At 40.0% G+C, this 13718-nt stretch overlaps 1 protein-coding gene across 4 annotated transcripts in view; it reads right to left on the reverse strand.

The window, feature by feature from the left end:
- RBMS1 (RNA binding motif single stranded interacting protein 1) overlaps positions 1–13718 on the reverse strand; it is a 121122-nt gene that overhangs the window by 48264 nt on the left and 59140 nt on the right. For all 4 annotated transcript variants that reach the window (XM_081008369.1, XM_081008368.1, XM_081008367.1 and 1 more), the window contains exon 2: positions 1799–1974. In XM_081008369.1, coding sequence (XP_080864495.1) covers positions 1799–1974 — 176 coding nt within the window. The remainder of the gene's footprint in view (positions 1–1798; positions 1975–13718) is intronic.

Below are 13718 nucleotides of genomic sequence, written 5' to 3' on the forward strand. Positions count from 1 at the left end.
GATAATTTGAAAATGCAAAGCACTAGCTGCAAATCACCTCAACAAAAAGTCCAATTGACCACAATCCTCAAATCATTCTGTAGTCTCTCAAAGAGCAGGGAGAGGACTTGGCTGTCCTAAAGCAAAACAACACTGGTACATTTGTGTTTCAAAATAGGGCAACCTATTGAAAACAGAGTCCTGTCTCCCCACTTTCAGCGAGAGCTCCACTAATGCCATCTGAAAACACCTGCTCTCCCAAGCGAGTGTTTGACATACACTATACAGAAGTCTGTTCCAATCTGGCAGGAAAAGCACAAGCTGTACACCCGTTAGAAAGAACAGATGAATAGAGGTGAGGAATAGAAGATACCCAAAGAGGAAACAGACTGGCAACAAGAAATGGTCTCCCCAGCAAAAGTACTTTCCCCACATTAATCTGTTAAAAAAGCACCCAAAGCAGCACAAAAAAGAATGCAAACATTATAACTGTACTGCTACAAATAAGGAGGTAAAAAACACAACATGCCTGTAATTAGATAAGAGCTCTCTCAAGCAACTTCCCAAAAGAAGAAAATAATCATCAGAATACAAACATGTTCAAGTTTATCACTGCCAGTAGCACTATGCCAAAACCGAGCTGAATACAGCGGACAAAGCAATAAGGGGCAGAAACAAATGGACACAGAAGTAAGAGCGACACAAATATAGCAAAAGCTCCTTCTGAAACCAGAAGAAGAATCCAGAACAGAAATACAAATGAACAGTTTAGGTGTAATTTTAAAGTCAAACTGGAAAGATTTGTATCACTTTGCCCCTCTTGCCAAGTACAGGGTGCTGTGGTATCAAGCCACTTTGTGTGTTATTGCTGCTAAAAGCACATTAATAAGGCAGTGTTGTCTGAGAGAGAAATTTAGCAGGGAACAACATTGTCCAAAGAGAAATTTAGCGGGAAGAACTTGGCTTACGCTTAACTTTCCACAATCCATAAAATTAATACAGTGACAACTTGGCAAAGGCCAGCTAGTTTTTATCTTCTTGAACCATTTGCTTCTAGTTGTTCAGGGCCATGTTGAAAGAAGTTAGCTTTCATAGACCCACATATGTTGCCTGCAGTGACCCAAGCCTCATGTACCTATCTGGATATCTTTTGTTAGACAAATCTGGGCCTGTTCTATCTACATAGTTGCCACTTGATTCAGTGATAAACTTAAAGGGTTGGATCCAAATAACTGTGAGTGGAAGGAAACAGCCACCACTGCTCCACAAATGCCCATCCAAGAACTTGTGCTATAGTGCTATAATATGTAGGTTCTCTTATAGTTGTTATGCTTCCAAGTTCACAAGCTTTTGTGCTTATACGAAAGAACGTAATTAGATTTAGTCAAACTTTTTCTCGTACAGCTCTTTAGTATGAGGTGTAAAAGACATCCCTTCAATAAGGAGAATACACATTCTTGCATGTGAGGCACAATATCCTAAAAAAGACCCCAACACAATATCCTAAAAAAGAACAGCACAAATGTTTTACTAGTTTTTATTCAAATGATTTCTGCAGAGCTAACAGAATCCCTTTTAAGGTTTGCAAACAACAGCCTTATATTTATATACGAGGAAGAAGTTTTTGCAAGTGAATAGCTCCATAACACAAGTTGCTTCACAGCATACAGGTGATGCATATGGGCAACCTCAACCATTTTGACTTACTTGGCTTCAGTATTTATTCATTTAGGGGTTGTTTGAATGCCCTGCACAAAATCACTTAAAGCACCTTCTCACTTTAACAACATATCCCTCAATTTTCGAAATGTATACTTACGGTTGGCATAGTTTTACTAAGTCCTGGTCAGTGGTGTTTGGTGGCAGACCTCGGATATAAAGATTTGTTTTGCTTAATTGATCCCATCCTGAGTTGCTGCTGCTGCTGTTGTTGCTATTGCTGCTGGTGATGATGGGGCTAGGAGGAGCCATTGGATGGGCAGGCACGATGGGCTGCTGAAAAATAAAGCAAGAAAAGAGGAGCTCATTTAGGACATACAATATGAACTGCACAGCACCTTGATTCATCCTGAGAAAAGTTCTGATGCTATTACTCCGTGGTACAAATATCCCTGCTTCCACAGCACCTTGGAAGCCTACAGAGCAAGTCACTCAAAGCATGCAAGGAGACGACACACGTATTATGGTGCAAATACATCATATTGCCCTTTCACATGATGGCATATAGTACAAAGTAGAATGTTTCTCTTTAAACAGACAAGCACAACTGAAGATGTAGAGAACATAGACCTATTATCATCAGCATGTCTCTCTTTAACCAGGCTAAAGCCTCCAACTTAAAATAAGGCTGTCAAATCAGCATGAGCTGACTATATCTACAGCTTGTGTCTACCCTAAACATACTGCACTATGTCGTATCATGGAAAGTTATCCACTCCTTTGTGCAGGGGGAAGGGAGAAGAAACTTTTCAGGTAGAGGCAATGTACATGCTTGATGATGTATTATTTAAGTTCAAACACACTGAATAGCTTAGTCCTCATTGGAAATACGTACATAACTGAATTAATTTACAACAATTATTCTTTATTAATTTACTACTTCTTTTTGTTACTGCTCTACTGCTTCCTCACTCACCCATCAAGTTCTAGCTGTAAGCTCCTTGAAGCAAGAGTTGACATTTTTAGTTCTGTTGCATTGAACTATGCACATTTATGGCATCCATTATAATAAATGTACTGGATTACCAACCATATAGAACAGGGGTCAGCAAACTTTTTCAGCAGGGGGCCGGTCTACTGTCCCTCAGACCTTGGGGGGGCAGACTATATTTTTTGGGGGGTGAGGAGAACGAATTCCTATGCCCCACAAATAACCCAGAGATGCATTTTAAATAAAAGGACACATTCTACTCATGTAAAAACACGCTGATTCCTGGACTGTCCGCAGGCCAGATTGAGAAGGCGACTGGGCCACATCCGGCCCCTGGGCCTTGGTTTGCTTACCCCTGATCTAGAATAATAAGTCTTGCTGAAGCAAAACCAGCATGGCTTTTGAAAGGGTAATCTGCCCTGCCTCCTGGATATGGAGAACGTTCTTCTTGGAACAGCAACAGCTAGCCAAAGTTATGGGGTAAGCTAGTTAGCATATGTCTATGTTGTTTTCTTCTGTTGGATTCTGGACCTCATAATCTGTTTACTCCAAATAGGTTTAAGCTTCAAAATTAGTAATATGCTTCTTCTATGTTTTCTCTGGTCAGAATAATCATCCCAGCAGCAAAGCCAGAAAGAACAATCTCTCTGTTAACAAATATATTAGCTGGTAGCAGTGAAAACCCCGATATAAGAACTGATTCCCTTGTTTCTGACTGTTACCACCCATGTCCTCAAGGTCTGGGTTTGAGTAATACTAGAGTGACTTTCCTCCCCCATATGCAAATACTATGTTAAATGCATAAAATAAAATATACAATGCAATATGAATGTGAATGATCTTCACACCCACAGACAAGAAGAGCAGGCATCAAATTAGGTCATATTTTCTGCATGTGTTCCTAGTTATAAAATTAACTTGGATTTTTAATGTTGAAACAAAGAATGTATATATAAACCACTCAGCATATTAAAGGCAACCACTATTTCTACAGCAAATATTTATATTACCAAATGAGGGAAAACGTTTAGAGGACGAGCCAAATGTTCCAACCAAAATTAAGCAGTTTTAAGCTCAAAGGAAAGAGTAAAGAAGATGAATAAATCACTCCAACTTAAATGAATGAAACCAAGAGTTTGACTTGAGTTGGACTGTTCCCTAGACTTGAGATCTTCAAAAACACTGGTGCTTGGAAGTCTAAGCCAGCTGCACAGACAAAGCATGAAAGTTTGGCAATGGAAAAACTGAAAGTCTTAATTCCAAGAGTACCAAACACATTGTTCATAAGTACTGTTTTAAACAATGTTTAAACAATGTTTAGGTACTGTCTGAACCCTGAAAAGACCTAGTGGCTTAGTGCTTTGCCCTAAGAGAGGAGACTATAAATTGTGTTAAAAATGACATATTTCAACTCAATTAAATGCTTATGGACACTATGGGCAGAATAGTTCCACTGGTGAAAGCCTGCACAAGGGCTTCCATTAATGCAATGGGGCTTCCCCTGGTTTCCTCAACTTGTACCCAAGATGCCTCCCCCCAAAAAAAAATTGGCTTGGGAGAACTCTCAGAGTAGTGTATGTTGGAATGGGGGCTCATTCCATCTGGCAAGCTGAAAAGTGTGTGCTGACAGAATGATTGTTGTAACTGCTATGCTGAATTTCTCCCATGACTACTTAAAATTTGAGAAATACTGATATATGTACCTAAAGCTAAAGAGCCCTATGGACATTTCTATGGCATATACTGTACAAATAGCAGCTGAAAGCCAATTACTTTGATAATTGAACCCAAGTAAGTGGGCTGAAGAATAAGAAATTAGAACCAGTTTCTACTGTAAAAAGGTAAAGGGACCCCTGACCATTAGGTCCAGTCACGGACGACTCTGGGGTTGCGGCGCTTTACTGGCCGAGGGAGCTGGCATACAGCCCTACTCAATTGTTGAAGTGGGCATGGAAATTTCTAATACTGAGACACATCTCCCCGCCTATATATATATATACACACACACACACACACACACACACACACTTCCACAGCACAGCGGTCAGTCATACATTTCATTTTTAAATATCTCAAGAAATATTTGTAGCCATGGGATAGTGGTTAGAATGTCATAACACGGTTTCATTAAGATGAAAGAATTTTGTTCCAAAAAATCATCTACAAAGAAATATGCAAAGTAAATCTGAGTCCTGTTTCAACACTAGTGAGGCCGATTTGCAGAAGAGCCTTATCCAAAATAACATGTGCAATAAATTGGAGGATGGGAGCATTAGGACACACAATAGGGCAGGAGTGGGAAGACTCTGTCAATATTATCCTATATTATCCCAAGTCCCACTTTGTGGAAAGCGCCTAGTTAATATTGGTGAACTGCATAATCAAGGAAAAGAAGTCATCTGCATGGTGCAGCAGCCCCTTGGTACTGCAGCAACAGTCCGCTAACCACCGCCGGGTACTGCTGGTAGAGGGACTTGCTCCACCACCAGTGTCCAGCACATAGAAGAACAAGCTGCATGACACTGGGGCAAATGCAGCTCATTTTTCCCTCCGTGCACTGCTGGGTCGGGACCAATGCAGCTCCTTCCTCTGCCTAACAGTTATCTTGTCCAGTACACATTTTACTGGCTTTACCCTGCAATATGAGGGATTTTGTCAAAAGCCTTCCTGAAATCAAGATACAACCCTCTAGCATCTGATGAGAAAAAGAAAGCTTCTCCTTTTACATAGGGGCATTGCTACAATTAGGGGCCAAAGCAGATAGTGAGGCAGCTGTATAGATCCAGCGCCGAGGGCTTTCTGGCGGCTCCCTCATTGCGATGTGATGTTACAGGGAACCTAGACAGAGGGCCTTCTCGGTAGTGGCGCCCACCCTATGGAATGCCCTCCCTTCGGATGTGAAGGAAATAAGCAGCTATCCTATCTTTAAAAGACATCTGAAGGCAGCCCTGTTTAGGGAAGTTTTTAATATTTAATGCTGTATTGTTTTTAACACTCAATTGGGAGCTGCCCAGAGTGGCTGGGGAGACTCAGACAGATGGGTGGGGTATAAATAATAAATTATTATTATTATTATTATTATTATTATTATTATTATTACAACGACCTGCCCTCCCGCAAAGTGTAGGTAACCCATTGCCCTCAAACCTTATTTTATGCAGGTCATTGAGGAAAAAGGGGGAAGGGGGGGTGACAGAAGAGACAAACGGCTTTTGACTCTGCCCACCACCACGGTGCAGCCTCCAACAGATTCTATCAGAAGTAGCATGACCCACAGCAAAGATTGCCTGATCCTGTTGTGGAATGGGTGCTGGAATTTAGAGCCATGTTCCCAGGGAGGACACACCCTTCTTCAACTATGCAGTGGCTCAGCTCCCTTCATTTTTCTCCTAGCAGGGAATCAGATGCCAAAAGTGATCCTGGTTGAGAGAAAAATGATTAAGACAGCCGAGCTGCAGTGACATAAACCTCAGGAAGGGGATGGTTCAGCTCTCCTAATCTGGACAACCCTTTTGCTTAAAACACATGCCCCCTTTTAAACTATTGAGGAGGACCATGTTATGTTTAAACACACAGGACTGCCCTAGTTTGGCCTTTGAACAGAAGCAGACTGTCTTAAGGATGCATCTTCCTGTACAAGACATGCAATGCAATCCTATGCTTATTTGCTTAGAGGTTTTACAGTGCTATCCTCTGCATAACTTGCTTGGAAGTAAGTCTCACTGGTCTAAATGAAGCCAACTACCTACTAGTGTTAGAAACTCAGATAAATAATTTAATCGCCAAATGGCACCTTAAACCTAGGGTTATGGTCGCCACAATCAAATGTCTAGGCACAGGTTGTTGGGGTTTTTTGCGATTGAAATAATAATAATAATAATAATAATAATAATAATTGTTATTGTTATTATTATTTTCATTTCTATACTGCTTTATACTTTAAAGAACAAATCTCAAAGAACAAATCTTTAGAACACATTAAAACAGAAAATAAAACAATCCTGAACAAAATAAATGCAAGCTTCAAGGTAAATATTTCAGATCCTTCTCTAAGTGAATTTTTGCTTTCCCCAGTCACCAACTTGGCATCCAGGGATTGCCACATGATTGCAATTGGACCTATGCCAGTCACAAAATGTGCCTGGTGCCTGACTAGCTTCTAGCACTGCTTCCTACATAGGGTGCACAAGATTGCCACTCTGTACCCTGAACTGTGGTCTAGAGGTCTAACAATATTCTCAGCATGCTTCACAGTATGTCATTCATTTCCAGGGTTTTAAAGCCACAGCAGTTAAAAATGTAAGAAAACCATCACACATCTGTAGTAAAGCTAAGACCTCAGACACAATTATGCTCTGTATACCTAACCTGCAATAGATGTTAGGAGGATGCACCAGACTTAACTTGTCACTAGAGTGAGGCCACCTTCTTCCAAAAAGAAAGAAGGCAATGTTAGATGTCCAGATGTAATAGATTCACTAAGTTAGCCAAGTTAATTAGCCAATGATTTATGACTCCTGCCCCTTACTAGGGAATTAAATCTGAAATGTTGCATACTAGCATGGACAGATAGTAATCTACCATTCTCCAAAAGCAAATGCTAGTTTATTACATTTAATAAGCTGGATATAAAGGCTAATTGTATTTTCTTAACTTTGGTAAGGAGATTGTTTTCAGTACCCAAGTAATCTAATATATGATTTGGTTGAAGGAGAGTCTGCACTATGGGGAAATTGTCTCAGAATGAAGTACTAGCTGAATATTTGGATGATCTGAACAATCTTGCCATTGGCATTCAGCTTGCGACAAGGAATTAAACGTGAAGTATCAGCTTTAATCCACTTAACTGCCGTGCCTTTCATTAAGCCAGTGTCTTGACGTACAAAGACCAGCAGGTGTAGTTTTAAAATATAAGATGAGATGAAGCGTTTTGCCCAAGATACCTAAATTAGTGTGAGTGTCTGCATGTCCAAAATGCCCCTGAATTTGAGAACAAAGGTCTGAAGTAAAGTAGTAATTGCCCTTCACTTAAATGCTGCCAGATCACTTCATCAGTTTACTCCATTTGGTATGAAACTAAGGGTTTTCGTATATAGCTTGAGTTAACACGCGGGCAGCAGAGGTGTGGTCTTTCAAAAGCTTCATGGCAAAGTGAGACCTTAAGCTTGGGTTGCCCCACACTTCATCCTGCAATCTAACCACTACAATTCACGTTAACTACTTTCTGCTAGAAAGCATTTTTAAGAACTGAAAGAAGTAGTAACAACTTTACTCTAGTAACTTTTTATCCAGTTGTTTCGATGCAGATTTCAAGTGTTGTTTTTTTTTTAAAAATGTTTTGGGGTTGTTGGTTTTTTTTAAAAATAGAGGAGGAGGAGGAGGAGGAGGAGGCGCACCCCCCTTTAGCTTCTACTTATGAGGCAGTGTTTACATTAGGGCTGAAAGGTTTAACACGTTTAAAGATAAACCAACTAAATCCTTAACCACAGATATGCCAAGCACCCTCATTGTCCAAGGACAGACTACCACATTAGATACTCACTAGTATGGAACTAAGAGGAACCTGTGTGAGCAGAAAGCACTCCTGTGTTTTATTTATTTGTTCAAGTTTTTTCATGTTCTTTTCCTGATTTCCATAGGCTCACGACTCCTCTCCCTGCAGCAGCAGCAGCCTCATATGTGAGTGCAGAGTGGAGAAAATCCCTGTGTTGTGAGTTCAAAGCCACTTGTGATTTATAGGATTCGAATTCAGTTGCCCCCTGTACCTCACAGTCCATGCTTTATTAAGCTGTCACCTAGCACAGCTTCAAATTATTAGAATTTATTTTATTTGTATTTGGCTCATTTAGAAAAAAAGGTGTAAACCATTTAATTTAAAAAAAGCTAAGCTGTGTACATAAAATAATATAAAACACCACCACCAGATAAAATTAGCAAAGTTTTTTTTTAAAAAAGCAAAAAAAAAACAGGTACACATCACCAAATATTCTAATTGACCAGCTTCTAGAGAGCATAGTAGCCACATTAGTGTGCTTCAGCCTTGTTATATTTTAAAGACTAATGGATTTATTATGGCAGAAGCTTTTGTGGACTACAGTCTGCTTGTAGAATTCCCACTGCTACTGGGAGCAATTTGAAGCACTCTCCACTTGGCAGGTGTTGCAAATTCAATGGTCACCAAGAAAGGGGAGGTTTGCGTGCCATGCTGTTAACTATGGCTCATAATTATGAAGGGAAAACCAGAAAGAGATGAACATGGTACCTAATAGTAAAACAGAATTTTCAAAATTTCAAAGGAATTGTATGGCTTGGATACAGAGTTCCTGATGAGTGAAACTTTGCTTGTGGAATGCTGCTGGAGGAGGATGGGGCAGAAGATTTTCAGTGATTCCTCTTGCAGTACCCTGTAAAACCTTATTATCCAGAGGGTTGAGCAGCTCTTAGGAACAGAGTGAGAGATGGTGTACAGGACTGCAGGGGGGTATGGTGTGTGTGTGGGGGGGGTGGGTGAATGGCCTCTCTTTGTATTCTTCCCCTGGGAGCTGCTGCTGGATCTCAACCTCTTCTGTTCACAGAAGGGACATTTGCCAGTCTTGAGTGTTTATTTAAAGAGATTGATTCTAAGGTTGCAATTCTATCTCCAGTTACCTGGAGTAGAATTAAGTAGATATGTTTCTGAAAAGATATGGTTAGGATTTCCCTGTAAGATGGCTAGCAAAACACAAATAAAACCACTCTTAAAATGCTAACATCAATTACCATTTAAAAACTAACGCCAACAATAAAAACAGCAGATTAAAAACCGGAAGGAAAGCAGCCACAACACAAGACAAACAGCAGAAATAAAAGTATTCATTAAAGGAGAAAATAAATATGCCTTAAATAGTGCTTACTGCACCACCAAATTTGGTGCCACCTGAGGGTCCCTGGGGATGGCACAACCAGGGTGGTTGCCATTTTTGCTGGTGGAAGCACTTCCAGGGGGTCCTTGGATGCAGATCTTAATAATCAAGCAAGCTCTATAGAGCAAGGTGATCCTTCAGATACTGCATATTAACAACAGTATTGTAGAGTTGGAATGGACCACAAGAGTCATCTTGTCCAAACCCCCGAAATTCAGGAATCTTTTTGTCCATGAACCTGGGATTGAATATTGCATGCCCTACCAACTGAGCTACGTTGAGCTCAAAGCGGCTCACAATAGCAGTAAAAAACAAACATTGCAATCACTCTAATATCAAAAACAGCTTAAAGCAAACAACAACAACAAATTCATCAAAACAATTAGTACAATTTAACAAAGTTATACTAATACGTCACTGAGGAATTTATGGGAATAAATAGGCTGGCAAAGGTTTTGTGCATAGGTGCAATTTCATCCCTGTATATTCAGAAAATTATTTTTCCACCTCCAAGCATGAACAAAATAGAAACAAGCCAGATCCTGTGATAGCCAAAAAATCCATCTGTGGTCTAATCCTGTGACAAAACAACCTAGCAACAATCCCAGCGCCATCAATACTATAGGCTGGGTTTGCCAAAGAAGCAGATGCATCTTATAATAGATATCCTTGGCACACAATTTTTGCTTCATAATGGCCGTTTTAAGAGGAAAGAGAAGAATAACAGGATGTACATGTAGTTTGAGGAGGCCAGTCATTCATAGAAAATGTACTAAAAAAAAGTACACTAATGCCCAACTATTTGTAGTTGTCATACAGATTTCCCACTAATGACTTGTACAGTGTGGCTCATGCTATCTGAATTCTTTCAGAGACAATTCCAACACAAACTTCACAGATAAGATACTCTGAATCAATCATGTTTGTTTGCACTGAACATGGAACCTTTGCCTCTTCCTGATGGGCACAGAAAAGGCTATTACGCTTTTGCCATTTTTCTGAAAGAAAATCTGTTCCAGTTACTCAGAACTATCAGGGAATGGTAAATATTTGTGCTGAATTTCACATTAGGCAGCTGTAACAAGATTTTAACTTTAGCAAAACTGTCATCAGTTCTACAGCAGAGTTCCTGAATCAAATTTTTGTCAATTTCAACATGTCTTCCTGATGCACACTAAATGCTAAAATACTTTTTTACAACTTCCATTCTCTTAAGAGATGGTGGAGCATTATATTTTGTTCCATTTACATTTAAATCTTGGACCCAGAGTCAAACACAAAGAACATGAAATATTGTAGACAACATGTCATAGAGATGTCTCCAACACTTTCTGGCAGATGTATCTTAAATAAAGGCTTTAATAGTTATGTTAGTCATGTATTACAAAAAATTATCCATCATTTCACTGGCAGTGTACTGTTTTTCTGGGAAAGCTGGTTGCTCAAAAGGGTTTGCAAAGCTTGGAATTTTTGCTCTACTTACAAATACTGTACTATAAATTTCTTAAATGAAATCGTGTAGCTTCTAAAATGTGATATTACTGGATGTGGTACTATTATTTTTAGGTCTGACTTTTATTTTGGTTTTTGGTGCTAACTAAAAATTCCAAATTTTTGGAACTCTCCTCCCTTGGTGATGTCTTTTTTTCCAAAAAGGCATTGCAACAATTCCTCTTGCCTCTGAAATTATGAACCACAAACTGCAAAGCTTCAAATTCTGCACAAAGATACCATTCCAAACAGCATCACCATGCACCAGCTCCTTTTTTAATGAATGGGTTTTGTGAGAGAATAAGTCATTGATGGAATGCACCATAAAATTAGAAGAACCTTGCCAAATATTAGTGACAACCTGAGCCATGTTAGTTGAAAATTTACCCCAAATTTTGTTATGTCAGCCACTATTTGGTAATTGTTCCAGTTATTATCCAGTTTTCAGAAATGCTTTTTAACTGTTCTGAAGACATTGTTTAGGTGACTATACCTCAACATGTCCTGCATATGAGCACAGATTGCTTGAAATTTATCATTCACTTGAATAAATTATTTAGTATTCAAATTTCAAGAAACACACTTGGGAAGTTACAGAATAGTTACTTTGGTTCAGAGACCTTGTGCATGTGATTTGAAAATGCACTACCTGAAGCAAAAACACACTAAGCAATCAGCTGAGTAGAAGCAGATGGGGATGTTGTGATCTTATTAGCACCAAACAAGTCTTGTATACATCTGTGAACTGCACACGGATGCAAATGTGATTCCCAGATGTATTAGGGGGGAAAATGATGTAGCAACCAGAGTGTCCCTGTAATCACAGAAGTCTTTGCATCTGCCATCTCCAAAGCACGGCATACTGCTTCAGCTTGCTGTATCACTGTGCCTATACTTATCCTTTTTTTGGATTAGGTATTTATCACAAATTAATAAAACTGTATTTTATTTTACTTTTTATTAAATTCCTATACTGCCCATCACCCAACGATCACAGAGCGGTTTACAATATAGAAGCACAAAAATTATATAGCATAATAACAAACAAAAACAATACCCCCCACATAGTTTTAAAGGCCATAGATTGTTAAATTAGCCTAACGCCTGGGAGAAGAGGAATGTTTTAGCCTGGCATCCCTAGGGAGAGCATTCCACAAGTGGGAATCCACGGCAAGAAAGGCCCGCTCTCATGTTGGTGGTGCTTTCTGGACTTCTTGTGGAGGAGGTACACAAAGAAGGGTCTCAGATGATGATCACAGGGACTGGAAAGGTGCATATGAGAAGAGGTGGTCCTTGACGTATTGTGGTCCTGAGTTGTTCATGGCTTTGTAGGTCAAAATCAGCACTTTGAATTGGGCCTGAAAAATAACTGGCAGCCAGTGCAGTCGGCCCATAGTTGGCATTCTATGCTTAAGCCATCTTGCCCCAGTGAGCAACCTGGCTGGTGAATTCTGCACCAGATAAATTTTTTTACCATCTTCAGAGGCAGCCCCATGTATAACACATTGCAGTGATCTAACCTAGTGATTACTAGAGCATAGACAACATAGGTTAGGCTCTCCCTGTCTAGATATGGGCACAGCTGGGCCACCAGCCAAAACTGATATAGGGCCCCCTGCACAATTGATGCTACTTGAGCCTCAAGCGACAGCAAGAGATCCAGTAGTACCCCCAGGCTGTGCACCTGGTCCTTCAAAGGGACTGCAACCCCATCAGTAACAGGCATCCTCCCATCCATGCAGTCTACGGAACTACTGACTAACAGTGCCTCAGTCTTATCTGGATTTATCTTCAGTTCACCAGCTCTCATCTAGTTCATTACTGAAGCAAGACAACCCCACTCAGTGGTTTCATGTAGATGTTAAACAGTATAGGGGATAAAATCGATCCCTGAGGAATCCCACACTGAAGGCCCCACGAAACCGAAAAGCACCACCCAAGCATCACCCTCTGGAAACACCCATCCAAGTAAGACCAGAACCACTGCAATTTGGTGCCACCCACTCCTAACTCATCAACAACCGCTCCAGAAGGAAACCATGGATGATGGCATCAAAAGCCACTGAGAGGTTGAGGAGAATTAACAAGGACACATTTTCCCTGTCTCTCTCCCGACAGTGCAGTACTACCTGAGAGAACATTGGGATAAAGCCAAATATCATTAAACTGTAGGCACCAACTACAGGCTTTGGCACCATCTACAGCTTCACCAATATATGTTAAGGAATTTATGAAAGAAACAATGGGTAGGAGGGAAAATAACTTATTTCGATATTGCAACTTGTTTAGAAGTAAGCATCTCCTTATCATGAAACATTAGAAATAAGCTTCAAGAAATGGGTAGTGGTTTATTTGTCCTCTGGCCCCTCAGCAGGTTACCTCCAGAGGCTTTGGAATAGATTCTTCCCCCCTGGAGGACCAGAACCTGTGGATTCGATCCAATATACACATCCAGTTAAAAATACATGTGCCAAAACTCTTGGGCAATATGACCTTCATTAATGTCCAACAGATTTTTCAATCAATATTTTGTAAAAGGAGGCAGTTTCAGCAAAAATGTATTCAGTGTTAATTTACTTGGAACTTCTCTACCAAAAAGTTTCAGAATACCCGTGAAAAGGATTAGAGGACAATGATTACTAATGAAGATGGGTAGTGTACCTTTGGTTCTTTTCCACTGGCAGTTTATCATTCTT

Source organism: Podarcis pityusensis (genome assembly GCF_964106645.2).
Source record: "Podarcis pityusensis genome assembly, chromosome: 1".
Lineage (NCBI taxonomy): Eukaryota > Metazoa > Chordata > Lepidosauria > Squamata > Lacertidae > Podarcis > Podarcis pityusensis.